This window comes from Dermacentor albipictus, chromosome 1 (assembly GCF_038994185.2).
Source record: "Dermacentor albipictus isolate Rhodes 1998 colony chromosome 1, USDA_Dalb.pri_finalv2, whole genome shotgun sequence".
Lineage (NCBI taxonomy): Eukaryota > Metazoa > Arthropoda > Arachnida > Ixodida > Ixodidae > Dermacentor > Dermacentor albipictus.
The window spans coordinates 216,924,065-216,943,862 of record NC_091821.1 but is presented as its reverse complement, the minus strand read 5'-3'; the positions used below and the strand labels follow the sequence as shown (position 1 = coordinate 216,943,862).

Below are 19,798 nucleotides of genomic sequence, written 5' to 3'. Positions count from 1 at the left end.
ACAAAGCAGGTTTGTGTTTAACCATACCAAGAAGCTCAGGTGTTAGCCAAGGTTTTCGTGCTTTGGATGGCCGCGTCATTTTTTTTCACGGGGAAATATTCATGGTAAAAAGTTTTGAAAGTGTTCAAAAAGGCAGTATGCACAGTCACTATCTTCTGCTCGGTAAACGCTGTTACAAGTTACATGAGTAATAGCTTGGCGAAATGCTTCAAGATTTGATGAAGTAATGGACTGAATAAAGACTGCTATTTTAGTTTTACTAGCCATGCAGTGAATTAGATTTGCTGGTAATATAATACCCAGATGATCACTGATATCAAGATTCAAGATTCAAGATTCATTTATTTCTCCAGTGTACAGAACTTCGGCCTCTAATGAATCAATGTTAATGTTTGAAATGAATACATCTAATAGGGATGCGCCTTCAATAGTCACCCGCGTTGCAGTAGATATTGTGTTTGAAAAACCATAAGTTGTGATAAGAGACTTCAAATACTTTTGTAGCGGGGAAGACGAAATCACGTTTTTATTGACGTCACCGCCTAATATTAGATTGATTTTCTCTTCTAATGCATCACTGAAAAGTTTATCAAGAAACACAAAAAAATGGGTTGCGTCACCTGATGGTCATCTGTACACAACGGAAAACACGTGACTTTGCATTGTCAACAACTCGTAGTCGGAAGTTATACCAGGGAATTCATCTACGGGATTAGCCACAATATCACCCCTGAGCAAAAGCGCGACATCGCCCCCACGGTTAACCTGACGACTTCGGAAAAACGATTGATAGCCAGGAGGCTGAAACATGTGCCATGTGGGCGCCAACCAAGTTTCAGTTAACATTAGTGCTGTAAACCGTACTCCGAAAGTGTAGATTAATCATCTATTTTATTTGGATGTGGTCGAACATTTCGATGAAAAAAACGTCAATTCCGGCTTTTAACTGACACCAATCGTTTTATTTCAGATGGAACATAGCCCATTTTCAAGCCAAGTGAAACATGGTTAGACCCAAATAGGAAATTTTAGACAGGTCCCTTACGCTTCCAATGACACACACCCGGCTAAGCTCCGTTTACCTCGCCTTGATGCGGCAATCATCGGTCCAAAGAAAGTTCCATATTTTTTCTCTCTTCAGAGCCAGTTCCTGGGCAAAAAGGCTCTTGTTGTCGGCCGTCAAGTGTTCATTGATAAAGGCTAGAGTGGCTGGGGTCTGAGAGAGATCAAGGTCTGTCGTAGTTAACCAGGCGTTTCTAGCTTTGCTGCTAAAATCAGCCTTCTTTGTTCCCAGGCAAAATCGGGCTAATATGTTTGTGTCTTTCTTGGCGGGTACGCGGTGAAGGACGTCAATATCTGCAGAAGTCACTGGACACCCAATCTTGTCTCCGACGTTTTGCAAAATGGCATTAATCTCGATGTTGTTGACTCGAGAGTACTACTCCGAATCTGCGAGCCTTTTGGCTAAGCGCTCGTTTTCTTGCTTTAAAGCTTTGTTGTCCAATGCGAGCGCTTCCTGATCTTGTTTCATTTTTTCGTACAGGGAGTTGAACATCTCTAGGCTTTTTCACATTTCAACCACTTCTCTTCGAAGTACGTCAACCTCGCGCGCCATTTCTGCATTCGTGACCATAATTCACAAGGATACAACAGGTTGGCAATAGCAGGTTGGGCAATATGTATTGGGTGGAAAGATTCAATTGACGAAAACTAAGCTGCGTAGTGAAATGCGTGGGCTTATCGGCAGAAACTTGTTGCCACAGCCGCTGCTGCCAACCGAAGTGCAGAGCGATGAGCGTGGTCCCGCTTAAGTGGCGTCGATGGCAGCGCGACGTCAGCGTCCACTTCCACTCGTCACTGCAAACAGACGCACGTGTCGATCTGTCGCCCTCAAGGGATGGTACCGACGGCTTGGAGTGGTGGCCGCTGAAAGCACTGCCTCGGCGCCTGCGTATGGAAATGCGTGGTGAAATGCGTAGTGAAATCCTCGTTATCTTCAAACCGTTGTTTTCCAAGACACTGTTTCATGTTCAAGAAGAGGAAATAGTCACGTGGTGCAAGGTCGGGACTTAAGGATCGGTGATCAAAAAGCTCCCAACCAAAATATTGAATCTCGTCCTTGGTTTGGGCAGTGGTGCGAGGACGCGCGTTGTCATGGAGGAGGACATTTCCAGAAGACGGTTTCCCGCGCGGTCTATTTTTGATCGTATGTCACAGTTTCGTGAGCGTTTCGTAGCATACGTCAGCTATAACGGTGGTTTCACGCTCCATGAAAGCAAACAAAAGAACGCCCTTTTTTGTCCCAGAAAACCGTAGCCATCATTCTCCCACTCGAGTAAGGAGATTGCTTGAATTTTTTTATTTTGGTGAAGAGGAATGACACCACTGCATTGATTGTTGTTTTGTTTCTGCAGTGGTGTAGGATATCCAAATCTCGTCGCCTCTAACAATGTGCAAAAATGACTCATCTCCGTCTTGTCTGTAGCGGTCTAAAATGCTCGTCCACTTAACATCCTTTGGTGTTTGAGTTGGTCGGTGAGCATTTTTGGTACCCACCTTGCACATACTTTGTGGTATCCGAGTTTATTCATTTACAATAGCGTAAACTGTAGTCTGTCCAACAAGAGAATATTTATCGGCCAGACAACTAACTGTCAGTCGTCGATGTAATCGCAAATACGGGTCCAGTTGTTGAACACTTTCGTTGGTCTTGATGCTGGGCCTGCCACTCCGCTCTTCATCGTGCACGCTTGTGCGGCCATTTTTGAAGGCTCGACACCATTTTCTGACCTTTCCTTCACTCATCACTGTAGCTACACAATCTGGGCACAACTCCCCATTAATTTGGGAAGCTGATGATCCTTTTGCATGCAAAAATTGAATTACAGCTCGCCCTTAAAACAGGCGGGAGCAACGATTCTCACCAACATTGTCGTCTACGTTCTCCGACAAGAAGACGACTACTGGGACAAAGCAATAACTTCGGTGTCTTATCGAAGGCCTAACAGATGGCACTGTTCAAATACAACTTTATTCTGACGTGTATATATCTAAATATCAGCAAATGTCCCTTACTTTTTTTTGAACCCTCGTACGACAAACAAGCTCGAAGGGCACGTTGTTTCGTACATTTAGCCTGTAAACAGTGTCAGGATTGGGGGCTCAATCCCATCGTCCGTGGTCCTTTGCCAAGATTGGAGTACGGCATGAATTCGAAGGTAGCTGGCCCATGCCGTCGTCCAACTTATTTACGCTGAGATCGTTGATGAAGTGAAGAACTGCTTCTCATCGAGAACGAGGAAAAGGGTTTATTTACAGAAATTAACTCAGTCTAACATGACTGCTTGAGAAAAAGAGTAACAGTCCAACATGACTGCATGAGAGAAGTGACTCAGTCTAACATGACTGCTCAAGAGAAGTGTCCTCAGCATTCGCACAACCACAGTTTTTATACACTCGATCCGCCGGTCCTACGACGCGGCGACTGTTCGTTTACTCATCACCAACGCGCCGCTGCTCTGCAGAACAGTTTACGTACACAAAGGCAACCGCGCTCTGTACACAGAGGCAACCGCGCGGGGTGCCGTTCCGGGAAACTGCTTGCGTCTGCTTGCTCTTCCTGCAGGCTAGAACTCTGACACTCTAGTGCTACGCTCTCATTGAGCTGGTCAACTGGCAGGCTCTCCTCAATTGTTCTTTTGTCCCTCGGGCCTAGCTCGGATTCGGGTATTGAAGCTATCCCCTTTTCTGCTTCAGCTGGAGGAGCTTGAGCATTTTCAGCCGAAAGCGCCGCGATCTTACGAGCTTGGCCTCGGGTCAATGCCTGTACTATGCCCTCTCCCAGTTTGAGCCCTCTGTCACGCAGTAACTGATTCGAGCGATTCGAAAAGATGTAGGGATACTGCAGTGACAAAAATTTGGAAACTGCAGCCTCAGTCTCTAGCTCCCCGAATGGTCCACTGATTTTGACTTTGGCCATGGGCAGACACACGCTGTGTTCTTCTACAACCTGTTTTATCCACGCTACTTCTCCGGTGAAGTCATCTACCATCACGTAAGACGGATGGACAATGTCCAGCGTGGCGGCACTGTCTCTTAGCACTCGGCATGGTTTTCCATTAACTTGCAGCTCGTGGAGATATGGACTTAAAAGTGCCATATTCTCATCTTTTTCCTCCACGTAGGAAAAAACTACGCTAGACTTCTCGCAGTTTACAGCTATATGTCCCAGTTTGTGGCATTTGTAACAGCGAATTGGTCTAACAGATTCGAATTTTCTTTTCTGTTCTTTTTGTGCGGTTTCTCCGTTAGGTTTCTCCTCGCTCTTTTCTGCGGGCTTTTCCACCATGTCTACAGGCTCTGATCGTCTAGTTTGCGCACCCTTTTTGAACGGAAATGGTTTCCGCGGTCCATTTCGACCGTCCCAGTTTCCCTCCTCGGCGTTCAACTTTCTACGGGTTGCGTACTCTTCGGCTAATTCAGCCGCCCTTTCCACAGTGTTTACATTACCTCTGTCTTGCACCCACAGTTTCACAGCTTGGGGGATGGTTTTGTAAAACTGCTCTAGACACATGCATTCAATGATCATGTCTCTGCTGTCGTACGCTTCCGCGCTTTTAAGCCACTCGACTAGGTTGGCCTTTAAGCTATATGCAAATTCCGGATAGCCCTCGCTATCTTTCTTGCCTGTGCTCCTAAACCTTTGCCGAAAAGCTTCGGCTGAAAGGCGGTATTTCTTCAGGAGACTAGCCTTAACTTTTGCATAATCATATGCATCCTGCACACTCAATCTGGCGATTACTTCCGCCGCCTCACACGGCAACATAGAGAGCAACCGCTGTGGCCATGTACTCGGGCCGAAGTTCATCTTCTCGCAAGTCCTTTCAAAATTGCTTAGGAACAAGCCTATGTCGGTCCCGACCTCAAATGGCTTTAATAGCCTGTCCATGCGGTACGATTCTGCCTCACTTGATCGTCCCAGAGCGCCTTCACTTCCTTGAGACATCTCCAAACGTTTGCTTTCAAGTTCCAGTTGCATTTTTCTTAACTCGCGATCTTTATCGCGTTCCTCTCTCTCTTGTTCTTTTCTCTCTCGTTCTTCTCTCTTTTTCAGAAGTTCAAACCCCATTTCAATTTCTTCCTCACTGGCCTTTTCGGAAATTAGCTCCAATAATTCCGATTTGAGCATTTCCTTGCGTACATCTAGGCCCAGTTCCTCACCAACAATCAACAACTCGTCTCTCAGCAGTGTCCTTAACTCCATGACTGCTGCTTTACTGCCTTGATTCTGCTCTCTAAATCTAGCTAGGAAAACACAACCTAGGTAACACACACCAATCTAGCTTCCCTACTGTTCTAAACAGAACAACCACAAACTGAAGCCTAGAGAGTCAAAGCAAAAACCAAGCACTCACCGCAGATACAGCACCATGTCGCAAAGTCCATCTCACCGCTGTCAGCCAGTTGTCAGGATTGGGGGCTCAATCCCATCGTCCGTGGTCCTTTGCCAAGATTGGAGTACGGCATGAATTCGAAGGTAGCTGGCCCATGCCGTCGTCCAACTTATTTACGCTGAGATCGTTGATGAAGTGAAGAACTGCTTCTCATCGAGAACGAGGAAAAGGGTTTATTTACAGAAATTAACTCAGTCTAACATGACTGCTTGAGAAAAAGAGTAACAGTCCAACATGACTGCATGAGAGAAGTGACTCAGTCTAACATGACTGCTCAAGAGAAGTGTCCTCAGCATTCGCACAACCACAGTTTTTATACACTCGATCCGCCGGTCCTACGACGCGGCGACTGTTCGTTTACTCATCACCAACGCGCCGCTGCTCTGCAGAACAGTTTACGTACACAAAGGCAACCGCGCTCTGTACACAGAGGCAACCGCGCGGGGTGCCGTTCCGGGAAACTATCGGCGCCGATCGAGGGTCGCTCGTTGTTCCGTGCTAGGCCGAAGCGTGAGACGCTCCAAAATACGTCGTCCCCACGGCAGCTTGTCCAGCCGTGTCAAATCAGCTCCGCGTTGGGGAACTCTGGAATCATTGTCCACACACCGAACTCGTCCCGTCACAATGTCGATGGGGCTGGAGGAAGGAAGCGGGTTTTCAGCACAAAGGCCGCTTCTTTGAACGCCTCCCAGCTGCAGCGACGGAGAGGGAGAGGTGCGCGTCTTGCACCCCTTGTCGTAATCGGGTGGCAAGGTGGCAATCTTGCTTAGCGGCTCGCCATTCTTGACAACAGAAACTTGGAGTTTTCTCGAAGTACACACCAAGATATTTCATTTCATCGACCCTTGGCAGTGAGCGTCCCGAAGGGTGTACGAAAGAAAAAAAATAGTTGTGGTGTAGCTGTATCGTATTTAGTAGCGCTCACTGTAGTACGACGATGCAGCAGCAGCGGTAACAACCGCAGTGTATCATACACAGGGTGTCCCAACTATAATGCACAAAGATTAAAAAATGCGCAAATGCCACGTAGCTGGACAGAACCAAGTCAATGTTGTTTGCCGTCGCTTGGAGATACCCGGATTACTCTTTTTGCATTCCACTGAATTACATAATTAATCAACGTCAAAAGATTGGAATGAACTTCCCTCTGATAGTGTTTCCATTAAAAGCAATGATCATTCTTGAAAAGCACTAGATAACACTGTATGATAGCAAGCATCTGTACGAACTACTGCTGACTATTTTCTTTTTTAATGTTACTTATATATGCCATGTTCTATTACTGTATTTATTATACTTTCAGCTAACATTGTATAATTAGCAAATATTGTGTATAAGTTCGTAATACATTTCCTCCTTAATTCTTGTATAACCCACTCCCCTCTCTAATGCCGAAAGTTTCTAAAAGTAAATAAATAAATAAATAAATAAATAAATAAATAAATAAATAAACTTTTAAAATATTATAATTACATGAAATGTGTCAATGAGAAAATTGTAGAGCAACATGAAAAACTCCCGAGACAGCTTTCTGTTGCGTAATGCGTGCTATAAAAAGGTGTTTTTCCGAGCGTGAAATAGGCCCGCAAATGCACGCAATATGGCCGCGCGACGGGCCGCTCGAGGCACTTTGCGTGTATTTGCGGGCTTCTTTCACGCTCGTAAAAACACTTTTATGTAGCACGTATTGAGTTGAGAACAGTTGCTTTACCCCCCTTTTTCCAGATAAGTGTTAGATAAGGAGGGTGGTTTATCACTGAGCTGTTGTTCGTTGAATAATGCCGCTGCACAGGCTCATCTCGACAAACAGTTAAGGCGTGTGCTGTAATCTCAGGTTTTCCCTCGGAAGCCTTGTTATCTGCCGGTGCGAAGCTATCTGTCACAAAGCCGCAGGTTCAACTTCCTGCCGGAAGGGGGGGGGGGGGAGGTGGGCTCTGCATTCTGATGTAAGCGGGGTGCAAAAGCCCTCGTGCACTTTTGTTTAGGTGCAAAATACGAGAGCTAAATGTAGTCAGCACAAACTCGAGACCTGCCGCTATGACGCTCTCATAGCCCAGGGACCGGGTTTTGTCACGATCGTGTTAAATATCAGTTGATTAAATTATGGGCTTTTAGGTGCCAAAACCACGATCTGATTATGAGGCACGCCGTAGCAGGGGACTCTGGATGAATTTTGACCACCGGGGGTTCTTTAGCGTGTACCTAAATCTAAGTACAGGGGTGTTTTTGCATTTCGCACACATAGAAGTGCCGCCGCTGTGGCCGGAATTTGATCCCGCCACCTCGTGCTCAACGATCGTGTTGATCTTCTATTCTTTCTTGCCTTTTCTTATAGGCTCGCACGGAGTTATCCGCCACTATCGCCAGGATCGGCGGCGGTGCGGGAGGGATGGAACTTTTGATAAGAAATTAATATACTATAAAGAAAACACCAATATAAAATACGGCCACAGGTGTTGCTTTGGAACCTTAAACACATGAATTCGTTCGTCCGAATAACCTGCATGAATTTCAGCTCGAATCGGTTTCATAGCCACTGTTGTTTTATACTTTTCAATCAGCAACTTTACTAGGGACGCAAAGATTACTTTAAGGAATTCCCAAAATTGCATATTTCTCTTCTATTTCGTTACTTTCAATTATTTTGCATGAAAATGAATTCAAGGTTTATTCTGATATTCGAAGTTTTATTTGCATTATAATGCTGCGCGCACGCGCGCACGCACACACACGCACACACGCGCACACACGCGCACACGCGCACACACACACGCACACACACGCGCACACACACACGCACACACACACGCACACACACACACACACACACACACACGCACACACACACACACACACGCACATACACCCCCCCCCCCCCACACACACACAAAATCTGCTTTGAGCTTAGATCGCTCACGTTGCAGCGACTAAACATTTCCGTTCAGCGCGCCCACATCTTCACTAATAACGTCTTCGGTGTCAAAACACTTTTAGCACATGCGATCATGTATCAAGTCAAAAGAATTGTTCTTACCTCCTACGAGGGGTATGGGGTAAGAGCCATTGTTTGGAAGCAACAAAAAACATTCATGCGCCCCTTGCTGCATGCCGATGGACGCCGTACATGTTCTTCGCCGTATCTATCGCAGACAACCAAAGGCCAGCAGACCGTTGCCGGCAATGCCCGGCTATTTTTACTTTTTTGCACTAGTTTGTAGTACTGAACGTGCTTAACGAGGCGGTTGGTCGCTGTTTGCTGGGAAGGTTTATTGAATATTTTTTGGCTCGTGCAGCTCGCATCTATCATATTCATGGCGCATTCGAGTGGGCGGAACAGGAGCATAGGCGTCCGGTCTGGAAGAGGAGACTTGTCGCTGACCGGCCACTTTCGCTAATATGTCCAGCATCACGATAGGTTGGAACCTGCTCTTAAGAACCGTTGTGGCGTGAATCCAAGCCCAGTGGCGGCGCGAGAGCTGCGCTGCTTGTTCTGCCGCCGGAACGTTCCACACGCTCGGAGATCGGGCGTAGCGGCGGCGCAGGCGGCGGGGGACAGTAGACTTGCCACCTGACCGAAATTTCTAGCGTTCTGCGCGTGCCAGCTGGAGAATACTTGTTTGACATTCGCGGCTGTCATACCTTCAGTTGCACTGGCGCGGCGCGTCGTATACGCTGCGGCCGCCTGCAACGACCCCCCGTCATGGAATCTGTGTCCTGAATTCACAGACTTTTTTTCAGCCGTCACTGTTTGTAACTGGCCGGCCGGCTTCGCTAATGGTATGTCCGCTATCCGAACTGGCTGGTTCTTGTTCTTATGCGAGCTACTGTACTATGGGCATTGTTTCCAAAAAGTTTTCACGGAGCACCGCGTTCGACATCGCGTTGTTGTTGGCGTTACAAATAGAGGCAGCAGTTTACACGGATTCCGTAGCAATACAAGCTCTTTTGGTGCTCTTTTGTCTGGGCGAAGATAGCGTTCAGGCAGTTTTTTTTTAATAATTGGCAAGTAGCTGAGCAACGTCTAAGGGAATCGCTCGCAGCGAACTTCCTCCTTTGACCACCGCTTTCTGTATGCGTGTGCAATAATCGGCGTGTGCGCCGGACGTGGGAAAAACCCGCGTACTTGTGCAACGCCGTGAAATGAGCTCCTTATCACGTTTCTCTCCGCTTTCGGCGTGGTGGCATGCGATTGTTTAGTAGAACCCGTCCATAGGCTCGCGTTTACTTTAGCGAGAAAGAAAAAGAATGTGCGGTTCTGTATATGCTGTGTCTTTAAACACAGCGACACCTCGCTGCGCCTCCTCCTGAACATAGAAAAAAAAAAGGAAGAAAAGAAAAGCTGTGATCATTGGTGACAAAGGAAGCCAACATGTGAAGAAAAAAGCGTTTGCCTTCCGCGTGCGCTATCCCGCAAAACTATCCAGTGACATACGGAGTCCATATATGAAGGTAGGAAAAAAAAATTGAACCGCGAAAAGCACTGAGGAAGCTTCTTTTTTAATTGTAGAAATAATTATAGGCGATGGCTTTATTAAACTCGACTACTTGCCCTGCAGCGCAAAACGGGCGGTGCATTTTATGTATAGAGGGTGTTTCAGCTGGCTCGTGTCAGGCTTTAAGAACACGTGCGCACTACGCGACTGCAACCAGCTCAGTATTGTTCACTGCACTTTCAAGCAATTCAACGTGTTTTTATAGAAATGAAGTCATTAATGAAAATAAATAACTAACCAAATATTAAAGGGACGTAAACGCTAAACCAGCACTGAATGGCCAAGTTGGAGAGTCTATTTAGACATAGTTCGCGGATTTCTTTCCATGAAAGTAAACACTGTCCTTTTAATTTTTCGGTTCCCCACCAAAATTTCACGATATCTGAAAAAAAAAATAACGAACCTTGTGACTAGGCATTTGCGTGCATAGCGTTTCCTACAAAAATTACTAGAGGGAACTCCAGCGTTTCAATGTTCACCTACCGCGGGAATGGTGAATATTAGCACATAGATTTACATGATCTTCGTGCTTGTGGCTTCAGACATTCTTGCGACGTTATTCACTACGCCTTACTTTTTTTCTGAATTTCCAAGCACTCATAATTTATCTCGGCGGACATGCGTAATAATTTATAATCACTGCATTTAGAACTCAATATGTTGATGAAAATTATAAATTAGTGCGATTTAGAAGGCCGCTTGATGCTGCAAGGACGAATTTTATAGGCAGATGCATGGGATTTTCATGATTCCCATTACCGATGCGGCATTGCGCACGGAGCAGCAATAGACACCATAGAGATACAGTAATTTTTGTGGGAAACGCTATGCTTGCGCAGTGAAATCAGTGCCCTCAAACAAGCTTTGAGCAAGTCATCGGTGCTGCAGGCAGACAGGAAGTATATGAAGAGGCTGCGAGTAACTAAGCTTGAACGAGTACAGCGTTCGTGGCTTCGCTTGTGGCTTCACCGTGTGCTGAAGCGACAGAGTAAATGCAGCCGCACGATATGGGCCTCGAGCTCCACCACTGGAAAAGCTGGCGTCACCGTCGGCGTGACGTGCTATTAGGGATCACGTGGACATAGCGGCCGCGTCGGCTGCTTCGGGAGTGCCGAAACGAGCTGAAAATGAGGGCTTAAATTCCCGCGTACGCTGCGGTCCTCATTTAGTGGCGAGATTTTCCCGCTTGGAGTGTCTACCTTACAACGTTTGAAAGCACTAACAGGTAGTGGCTGCCTTTGAAGGCGCGCAAAATGGTAGGCTATTGCTCGGTGCCGCAGTGCCGGACGTACGCAACGGAGCCCGGTGTCAGCTTTATTCACACGTAGTCGCAGGACAAGAAGCTGCGTGAAGCTTGGCTCGCGAAACAAAACCGGCAAACAGACATCGGCTACAACTCGGGTATGCAGCAAGCACAGACGCGGGGAAGATTTCTGCTACGGTGCCGGGTCTGCGATGTTCGGAGACGCGCACTGAGACGCTCGCCCGCGTCCGCTGCCCGACTAATGCCATGACGATTTGGTCTATAGCCGCGTTTACATGAATGCGACAACTGGCGCATCGCATCCATGTAAACCGGCCTAATGCGCCAGGAAATCGCGTCACATTAATGCGCCAGACCGAGGTGGATTGAGACGAGTAAGTCGACTTTCGCAATGCATGTAAACGCGATCTATGAACTTGTCGATGCTATAGATACTGGCAAGTTCATTGGAGTGGAAAGGGAGCGGTAAGACGCACAATAAAAAAAAAAAGCATGGCATATGGTCATGTTTGTGTTATGAATTAATGCACTGGATTACAAAAAAGAAGCAGCGGGAAATCGCACGCTGAGAACACCGATAAGCATACACTGCGACGCAACTCGAGAAATAATATTGAAACGTCCAAGAATTTAGGATAAAAAAGAGATTGAATCGTCGCGACGACACATCACAGTCCCCGTAGGCGTCGAAGTCTCTACAATGAAATTATTTTTAAACAGCTCTGATAGCGCCCATGCAACAATGGTTGCTAGTATACTGTCAAATGCTCATATTCTGCGGCCTAAAGCTCATGGCACGGTGCGAAAACGCGCACGCGGTGAAAGCGAAACAGTGCGCGGACAAGCGTGCAGACGCGCAGCCGGTCGCTGCGAATCTGTGCAATCGCTGCATTGAGGCTTCATTCTATCAAGCTCCATTTAGTTATACAAACACGATAAGAACATATTTCAGATAGTTTGTTCTCAGTGTTTACCTACCTTTCACGCAAGAAGCCGGTGCGGGAGACTCCATTGCGGCGACCGCGCGCAGTGGCGTTCAGTACGTATTCGGCAAAGAGATAGCGTCTGTAAACGATTCTGTGCTTTCAGTTTGCCCAAGACACTAATTTAGACACTTATTTAGACACTAAAAAACTTCTCTCGTTTCGAAAGTACTTACAGAAATGTCCGGGAGAGCTCCCGCGTGGTGTTTTCAGTGAGCGCTGACAGCAAAACCTATGAGGAGCGCGCCGCGTGATCCCTCATACTACGCCAGAGGGGCGCTTCCGATAGATGGCGACTCCGTAACTCCTCGCCGCCAATAGCGATAAATAGTCCACAATAACTATAGTAGCTCTGTCGCTTTTTTTTTCTGCTGACAGACTGCATAAATGACGAGAAGGCTTTCGTGGCGGATGACAATGCGTCCAAGATGACTGTCGTCGCCGTCGGCTCTCAGCCATTCATTTTCACTTGCGGCCTATATTCATACCTTCGTTCTTCTTACAATACAGATTATTCGTGTCGCTGGCCTAGTCAAGTATTTTTCCGATCGTGCACGCTTTCTTTAAAGCCCTGAAAAATAAAACCAAGGTAATTATCTTCCTGCAAAAAAAAAAAAATGTGGCAGAACCCACGACTCTCGACGGTAATGCGTTATGGATCAATATATATCTACGTGGTTGCTCAGTGGCTATGGTGTTGGGCTGCTACGCACGAGGTCGCGGGATGGAATCCCGGCCGCGGCGGCCGCATTTCGATGGGGGCGAAATGCGAAAAACACCCGTGTATTTCGATTTAGGTGCACGTTAAAGAACCCCAGGTGGTCCAACTTTCCGGAGTCCTCTGCTACGGCGTGCCTCATAATCAGAAAGTGGTTTTGGCGCGTAAAACCCCATAATTTATTATTGGATCAATATTGCGACACAACGTATTGACCCCGTCGAAACGAGTTATGTATGAGGCGTGTACTGCAGCGGGACTTCTCGTTCGCGCTTCTCTAAGAACATCTAGCGCCGTCACCGTGAGACCTGCGCGTGGCCTCCGAAATGCGTGGCGCACCGGTGCGTGGGAACACATCGTGCGGCAAGCGGGCTTCTTTCTCGCGCTTCTTTTTGAGAACGCTGCGCCATCTAGAGGCACGGCCGAGAGGTCCGCGCGTGGCCTCCGAGACGAGAAGCGAGACGCGGCGGTGCCTGCGAACGCTGGGAATTGCGTCCTTGCTTGCCGCACACCCAGTGGCACATACTCAGTGACTCAAGTTGGTGAGAGGTTAATTAAAGAGCGGCACATACCCAGTGCATTCATGAAGCAGCTCGCTAAAGTGTTGACCCTAAGAATGCTAACGCATTAAAAATTACTTTCAGTTGTACTAGAGAACAGCGAGCCATACTGAGTTAGTTGCGTTCAAGTACCTAATGTGCGATAATATAGCTCGCCTGCTTGGGCAGCGTCAGCAGTTACAGCGCCGCTGGGGCACTCGTGATGCGGTCTATAAAAGCCGCTGCTTTGTGATAATAAGGGTTCTTTGGTTGTTGCTTGTCGATGGTGAAAGACGCACACTTCTTTACGTCTGTTCGCGACGCAAACATGGTGTCAGAAGTGGGACCCGCCGATCTGAGGCACCACGGCTCTCGGACGTCAGACTAGCCCTGAAACGACGACGCCGCGGGCCCACTAAACGGTGCCAGACGCCGGACACGCCAACGAGTGCCTTACAAGGAAAGACCAAGTAAGATGCTTTGTTTCAAATTGCTCCACCCGAGCCCTTCAGCTTCGCAACGCCCAACGACTGGCCTCCCTGGAAACAGCGATTTCTTCGCTTCCGAACTGCATCTGGACCAGACGGGAAGCCAGAAAAGAGTCAAGTAGATGCATTGGTGTATCTAATGGGACCTCAAGCCGAGGATATCTTCAAAACGTTCAAGCTTGAGCCCGGCGACCTCAAGTTTGAGGTCGTACTGCTAGAGTACGAGGCCTACTTTGTTCCTCGACGAAACATCATCGATGAAAGGGTGAAGTTTAACACCCGAACGCAACAAGACGGCGAATCCGTCGAGGATTTTGCTACTGCACTGTGCGCGCTTGCTTCCACGTGTGACTACGGGGAGCTGCGGGAGGATTTAATTCGATATCGTCTCGTGGTGGGTCTCCAAGACCGTAAGACCTCGAGAGCTCTGCAACTCGATCCGGACCTAAAACTACAGAAAGCGTTGTTGGTGGCACGACAGCACGAGACCGTCAACCAGCAGCAGGCAAATATTCACCGCGTGCGAGAACAGGAAGTTCACCGTATACAGTCCCAGAGCGGTACGCGACAAGTTGGGAAAAACGCGCCTCCGCCTGAAAGTGGCAACAACGTTCCCAAACCATGCGGCTGGTGCGGAAGAAGCAGGCACAGTCGAGCGTCCTGTACAGCGAAAGATGCAGTCTGCAGAAAGTGCGACAAAAGAGGACACTCCGAAGCGGTTTGCCGATCAACCAGAGCTGTCAGGAACGTCGAAAACCGGACCGAGGAACCAGGCTTCCTCGGAGTCGCGTCCCATTCATCCGCTTACAGGTGGGAAGTTCCCATTCTTGTTGAATCCTCGAATGTGGTATTTAAAATAGATACTGGAGCGGACGAAACGGTCATTCCGGCGGAGCTCTTCACTCGCATCTTTCCCGCGATAAAACTTCAACCACCAATCGTCGGCTTCAGGGCCCTGATGGTAAATCCCTTGCCATATCTGGTATGGCTGCCATGAAAATGACGTTTGCAGGAACGAGCAGCCGTGAGGACGTGTACGTACTTCAAGGCCTCCGAACCCCCCTTTTTGGGAAACCAGTGATAGAAAGGCTCTGCGTAATACCACAAATCAACGTAGTGAAGAAACTGGACCCCGAATCTGATTTTCCACAAGTGTTCCAGGGACTGGGGACCTTCAAAGAAGAGTACGACCTCAAGTTGAATCCGGAAGCAAAGTCTTTCGCGCTGTCGTCCCCACGTAGAGTCCCCCTGCCTTTGTTCGAAAAAACAAGACAAGAGCTCGAGCGGATGCAAGCACTAGGCGTCATTTCTCCTCTCGCCGAGCCTACTACATGGTGCGCACCTATGGTTGTCGTTCTTAAACCCTCGGGTGCTGTTCGAATCTGTGTTGACTTCACGGAACTCAACAGATACGTTCAACGAGAATGGCATCCCATCTCGGACGTCGAGTACACCATCGGAATGCTACGGGGAGCCAGTACGTTTTCGAAAGTCGACGCGAACTCGGGTTTCTGGCAGATACCGTTGAGTGAAGGGAGCAAAGAATACACAACTTTTATCACGCCGTTCGGACGATTTGATTTCAACCGACTTCCATTCGGAATTTCGTCGGCCCCCGAACATTTTCAAAGACAAATGGGACGGGTTCTTTCAGGACAGGAGGGAGTCGTCTGCCACACTGACGATGTGCTTTTTTGGGGTGCCACGCAGGCGCAGCATGACGAGCGGCTTCGGGCAGTGATGGACCACCTCCGCACAGCGGGCATTACCTTGAACAGAGAAGTGCGAATTCAGTGTCACGCAAATTTCATTTTTGGGACATACAATCGGGAACAACGCAGTGCGTCCCGATAAGCAAAAGCTTGACGCGGTGACAGAAATGCCACACCCGACGTCCAAGACAGAGTTACGGCGCGTGATGGGCATGGCAAATTATCTGTCCCGCTTTGTGCCCCGCATGGCGGAAGTCCTTCAGCCTCTTTCGTCCATGACGAGCTCAAGACAGGATGTTGTGTGGGGTCCCGCGCAGGAAGCCGCTTTCAAGAAGTAGAAGACTCTTCTTTCATCGGACCCTGTTCTGGGAATCTGTGATTCAAACATGGAAACAGTGGTTACAGCAGATGCCTCATCATACGGTCTTGGAGCTGTCCTGCGCCAAAGGCAAAAAGACGGTCAATTCAAAGTGATTTCTTATGCTTCCGGAACTCTTACAACCACCGAGCGGCGATACGCCCAAATTGAAAAAGGACTTGCCCTCGTGTGGGCTTGTGAAAAGTTTCGTGATTATCTCGTAGAAAAGCGCTTTAGCCTCGAGACAGATCACAAACCACTCGTATCTTTGTTTGGGTCAAAATGAATTGACAAACTAACACCGAGGTTACAAAGAATGCGCATGCGTCTGATGCGCTACACATATGACATTGTGTATGTTCCAGGCGGGGACTTGACGGTGGCGGACGCGCTTTCTCGGTCACCTCTTCCACAAACGGAATCCCTGGAACTGGAGGACGAGATCCAGAGCTATCTGCGATTCTTGACTTCGTCAGTCCCGGTAACAGCGCCGAGTTTACAGCTTATCGCCCAGGAGCAAGAGCAAGACCCGGTATGTCAAGCTCTTATCAACCTGTTTGATAACAAATCAAACAAAAGGCTGGCCAAGCCGTCGAGACATTGGGTTTGACCTGAAGCCTTACTGGAATGTGAGGCAAAACATTGCCCTTGTTGAAAACCTGCTCATGTGCGGCTCTCGGATAGGGATCCCATCGATACTATGGCAGCCCGTCCTTAAAATAATTCACGAGGGACACTTCGGCATTGAGAAGTGCCGGGCACGTTCCAAGAGCTCAGTTTGGTGGCCAAGTATCGACGCGCACATTGAACGACTTGTTGAGAACTGTCACAGCTGCCTCAAGGAGAGCACCAACCGAAAGATGCCTCTGCAACAGACTAAGTTTTCAGATAGGCCATGGCAGCGCATTGCGATGGATTTATTCTTTCTTGAGGGAAAATGGTGGCTGATCATCACAGATTATTTTTCGCGATACCCGGCGCTCGTAGCGCTGAGTAACCTGACTTCCTCAGCAGTAATAAACCACTGCAAATCCATTTTTGTCTGACACGGGATTCCGGAAGTAGTCGTTTCTGATAATGGGCCTCGATTCTCAAGAGCCTTCGGCGCTTAATTTTCAAAGTTTGCATCAGAGTACAACTTTCAACACGTGACATCTAGCCCTCATTATCATCAGAGCAACGGAATGGCAGAGTACGCCGTGAAAATTATCAAGGGCTCCTTACAGAAAACTGCTGACGCTTGTAAAACTCTTCTGGCCTACAGAGTAAGCCCACTGAAGAACGGATACAGCCCCGCCGAGCTGCTCATGGGGAGACGACTGCGCACGGCCCTGCCCACGTCCAGCGAAAGCCTCCAGCCCCGGACACCAGACTTCCAAGAACTGGCAGCTTTCGAGAGGTCGCAGCGTCAGCGCCAGAGGAGAGACTACGACCGACGCCACGGAGTGCGCGATCTGCCCGAACTGTCCGAAGCAAGAGACGTATGGATCGTAGACCTCCAAAGAGGAGTTGTTCGAGGAAGCACCGACGAGCCTAGGTCGTACTGGGTCGACTCCGGGGAAACTTCTCTACGCAGAAATCGCACTCATCTCGTCCCGCTGCCTCTGACTAGTTCAGAAGACAGCCGAGGAACAACGCAACTGACAGCGGAATCGCCAGAAATACGCGATGATGAAAGAAGTAGCGCGCGACAGTGTAACGATCCCTGTCACAATCACACACGAAGCGGAAGGTGTGTGGTCCTTCCAGAACGATTTCAAGCTTCGTAACAAAAGTGGCTTCATTAAAAAAAAGGAGAGAGAGAGAGAAAGATGTGCGATAAGATAGCTCGCGAGCTTGGGCAGCGTCGGCAGATACAGCGCCGCTGGGGTACTCGTGATGCGGTCTATAAAAGCCGCTGCTTTCTGATAATAAAGGTTCTTTGGTTGTTGCTTGTCGATGGTGAAAGACGCACACTTCTTTGCGTCTGTTCGCGACGCAAACACCTAACATCTGATTTTTTTTTAAAAGCTTGGTGCAATCAGGGTCCTTCAAGACTTTTCATCTGGTCACGAGACTGCCTCGGAAGCTTTAAAGAGGGACAGAAGCTACCACGAGAGGCACTGGCGTAAGTAGAAGGGTACCAATATATCCGCGCTGGTATGGCCGGAGTTGCGCGATCACGCAAATCTTTTATTTGGCATTTTAGGAGGCTCAACATATAGCATAAACTTTAGGCCAAATAATTTAGCGTGCGGTGTGTTTGTGCTTCACTTATACAAGACAACGCTATGTGTTGAACCTGGGACGCCAAATCTCATTGCTCGCAGAAAAAGTTCCAGTCAGCCGTGCCGCGCGGTAGCAGTTCGCCATGCCCTTCCTTCTATCCTGTTTATTATAGCTGTCACGTGGAGGCGTGTGCCAAGTACCCCGCACACTGAGCTACCTTTGCACGAGTCGGAGTGGAACGTAAAGTGAGCGCGCTTTATTCTAAGCAGTATATACATTGCTTACATTCCAGCTTTCAGTGGGACGAATTACTTTTGTACATTCATTCACTTATGGTGTTTAAAGCCCTAAAATACGACTATGAGAGACCGCCTTGGGAAAGGGCTTTGGAACCTGTGGCTTTCTGCTCGTCGGCAAAACAGCGTATCCACTGAGCCACCATGGCGAGTAAAGAACTTCGTAGTAGTAAAACAGACAAAGCTGACGGCTGTAGAAGAAGCAAGTAGACCTTAGTTGACTCATTTCTTGAGTTGGAAACTCAGTCGCGGTAGGAATGATGAATTCAAAATCTCTTTGGTAGGAATTGTGATCTGCGCTCGCTACGCATCCCCTTGCAAGACAGCCTGTTTTCTTAACGAAAGAGCCCAACGGTAGCCATCTCAAAGCGTTTATTAGACAACTGCAAACTGCTATCGTGTGAGTGGACGATACCTTGTCACTGGACGAGGCATTCCAAAATCCTCGGAATGGCGTCTACTTTGAGCTTAGATTACTCACGTTGCAGCGACACGTCATTTTCCGTTCAGTGTGCACACGTCTGCACGAATAACGTCGTCGGCATCAAATTGTTTTTCACACATGCTGTCATGTTTCCAGTCAAAAGTGAAGCGGATAGTTTCTCACCGGCTTCCGCACTTGTGGGTCCCTCGGGTCAGTAGAAATACAAACAAATATACTTTTTCTTCGGCGCCCTTGCAACCTGATCAACGAGCAGGAGCACTATGCACATTGTCGCTGTCATGAAGCATCGCTGTCACCACTCGGGGAGACATAGGTACAGTGGTCAGATATTAAAACGCGAACAGCAACGAACGCCCCTTATGCGTAACTACATAACTACATAGACGTGCGACGTTTAATCACTAAGCATGGAGTAGCCCCAAGTGTACGTTTTGGAGTCTGGATGGAGTAGCTGTTACAAATGCAAATGAACGTGGAAACGAAATAACGCATTGGAGTAGTTACAAAATTGTTCGCGTTTCAATTTTTTCCGCACTGTACAGAAACGGAGCGGCAATATGCGCGTTGTGCCGACCATGTTCGCACGCCGCTAACGTCAAGCGACCATTGCCTAGCAGTCCGCGTGGACGCAGAACGCCTACGGCGTCCGTCCGGCGTCCGCTCCGGTGCCTTTCTATCTGCATCAGCGCCGCGGTGCGTCCACACGCAAGAATTTCATGCCCCCCCCTAGAAAAAGAAAATGAAGGACACTGGTACAAATTGGAACAGCGTATACGCATACTAACGATTGTCTTCAATAAAGTCAAAGGTAAATTTGCGTTAAATTTCATATTATTAATCA

At 48.2% G+C, this 19,798-nt stretch overlaps 1 protein-coding gene across 1 annotated transcript in view; it reads left to right on the top strand.

Annotated features, from left to right (window-relative positions):
- LOC139061379 (uncharacterized) overlaps positions 1-19,798 on the top strand; it is a 63,665-nt gene that overhangs the window by 18,101 nt on the left and 25,766 nt on the right. The window contains exons 4-6 of the mRNA XM_070541381.1: positions 13,955-14,498; positions 16,374-16,479; positions 17,273-17,489. Coding sequence (XP_070397482.1) covers positions 13,955-14,498; positions 16,374-16,479; positions 17,273-17,489 — 867 coding nt within the window. The remainder of the gene's footprint in view (positions 1-13,954; positions 14,499-16,373; positions 16,480-17,272; positions 17,490-19,798) is intronic.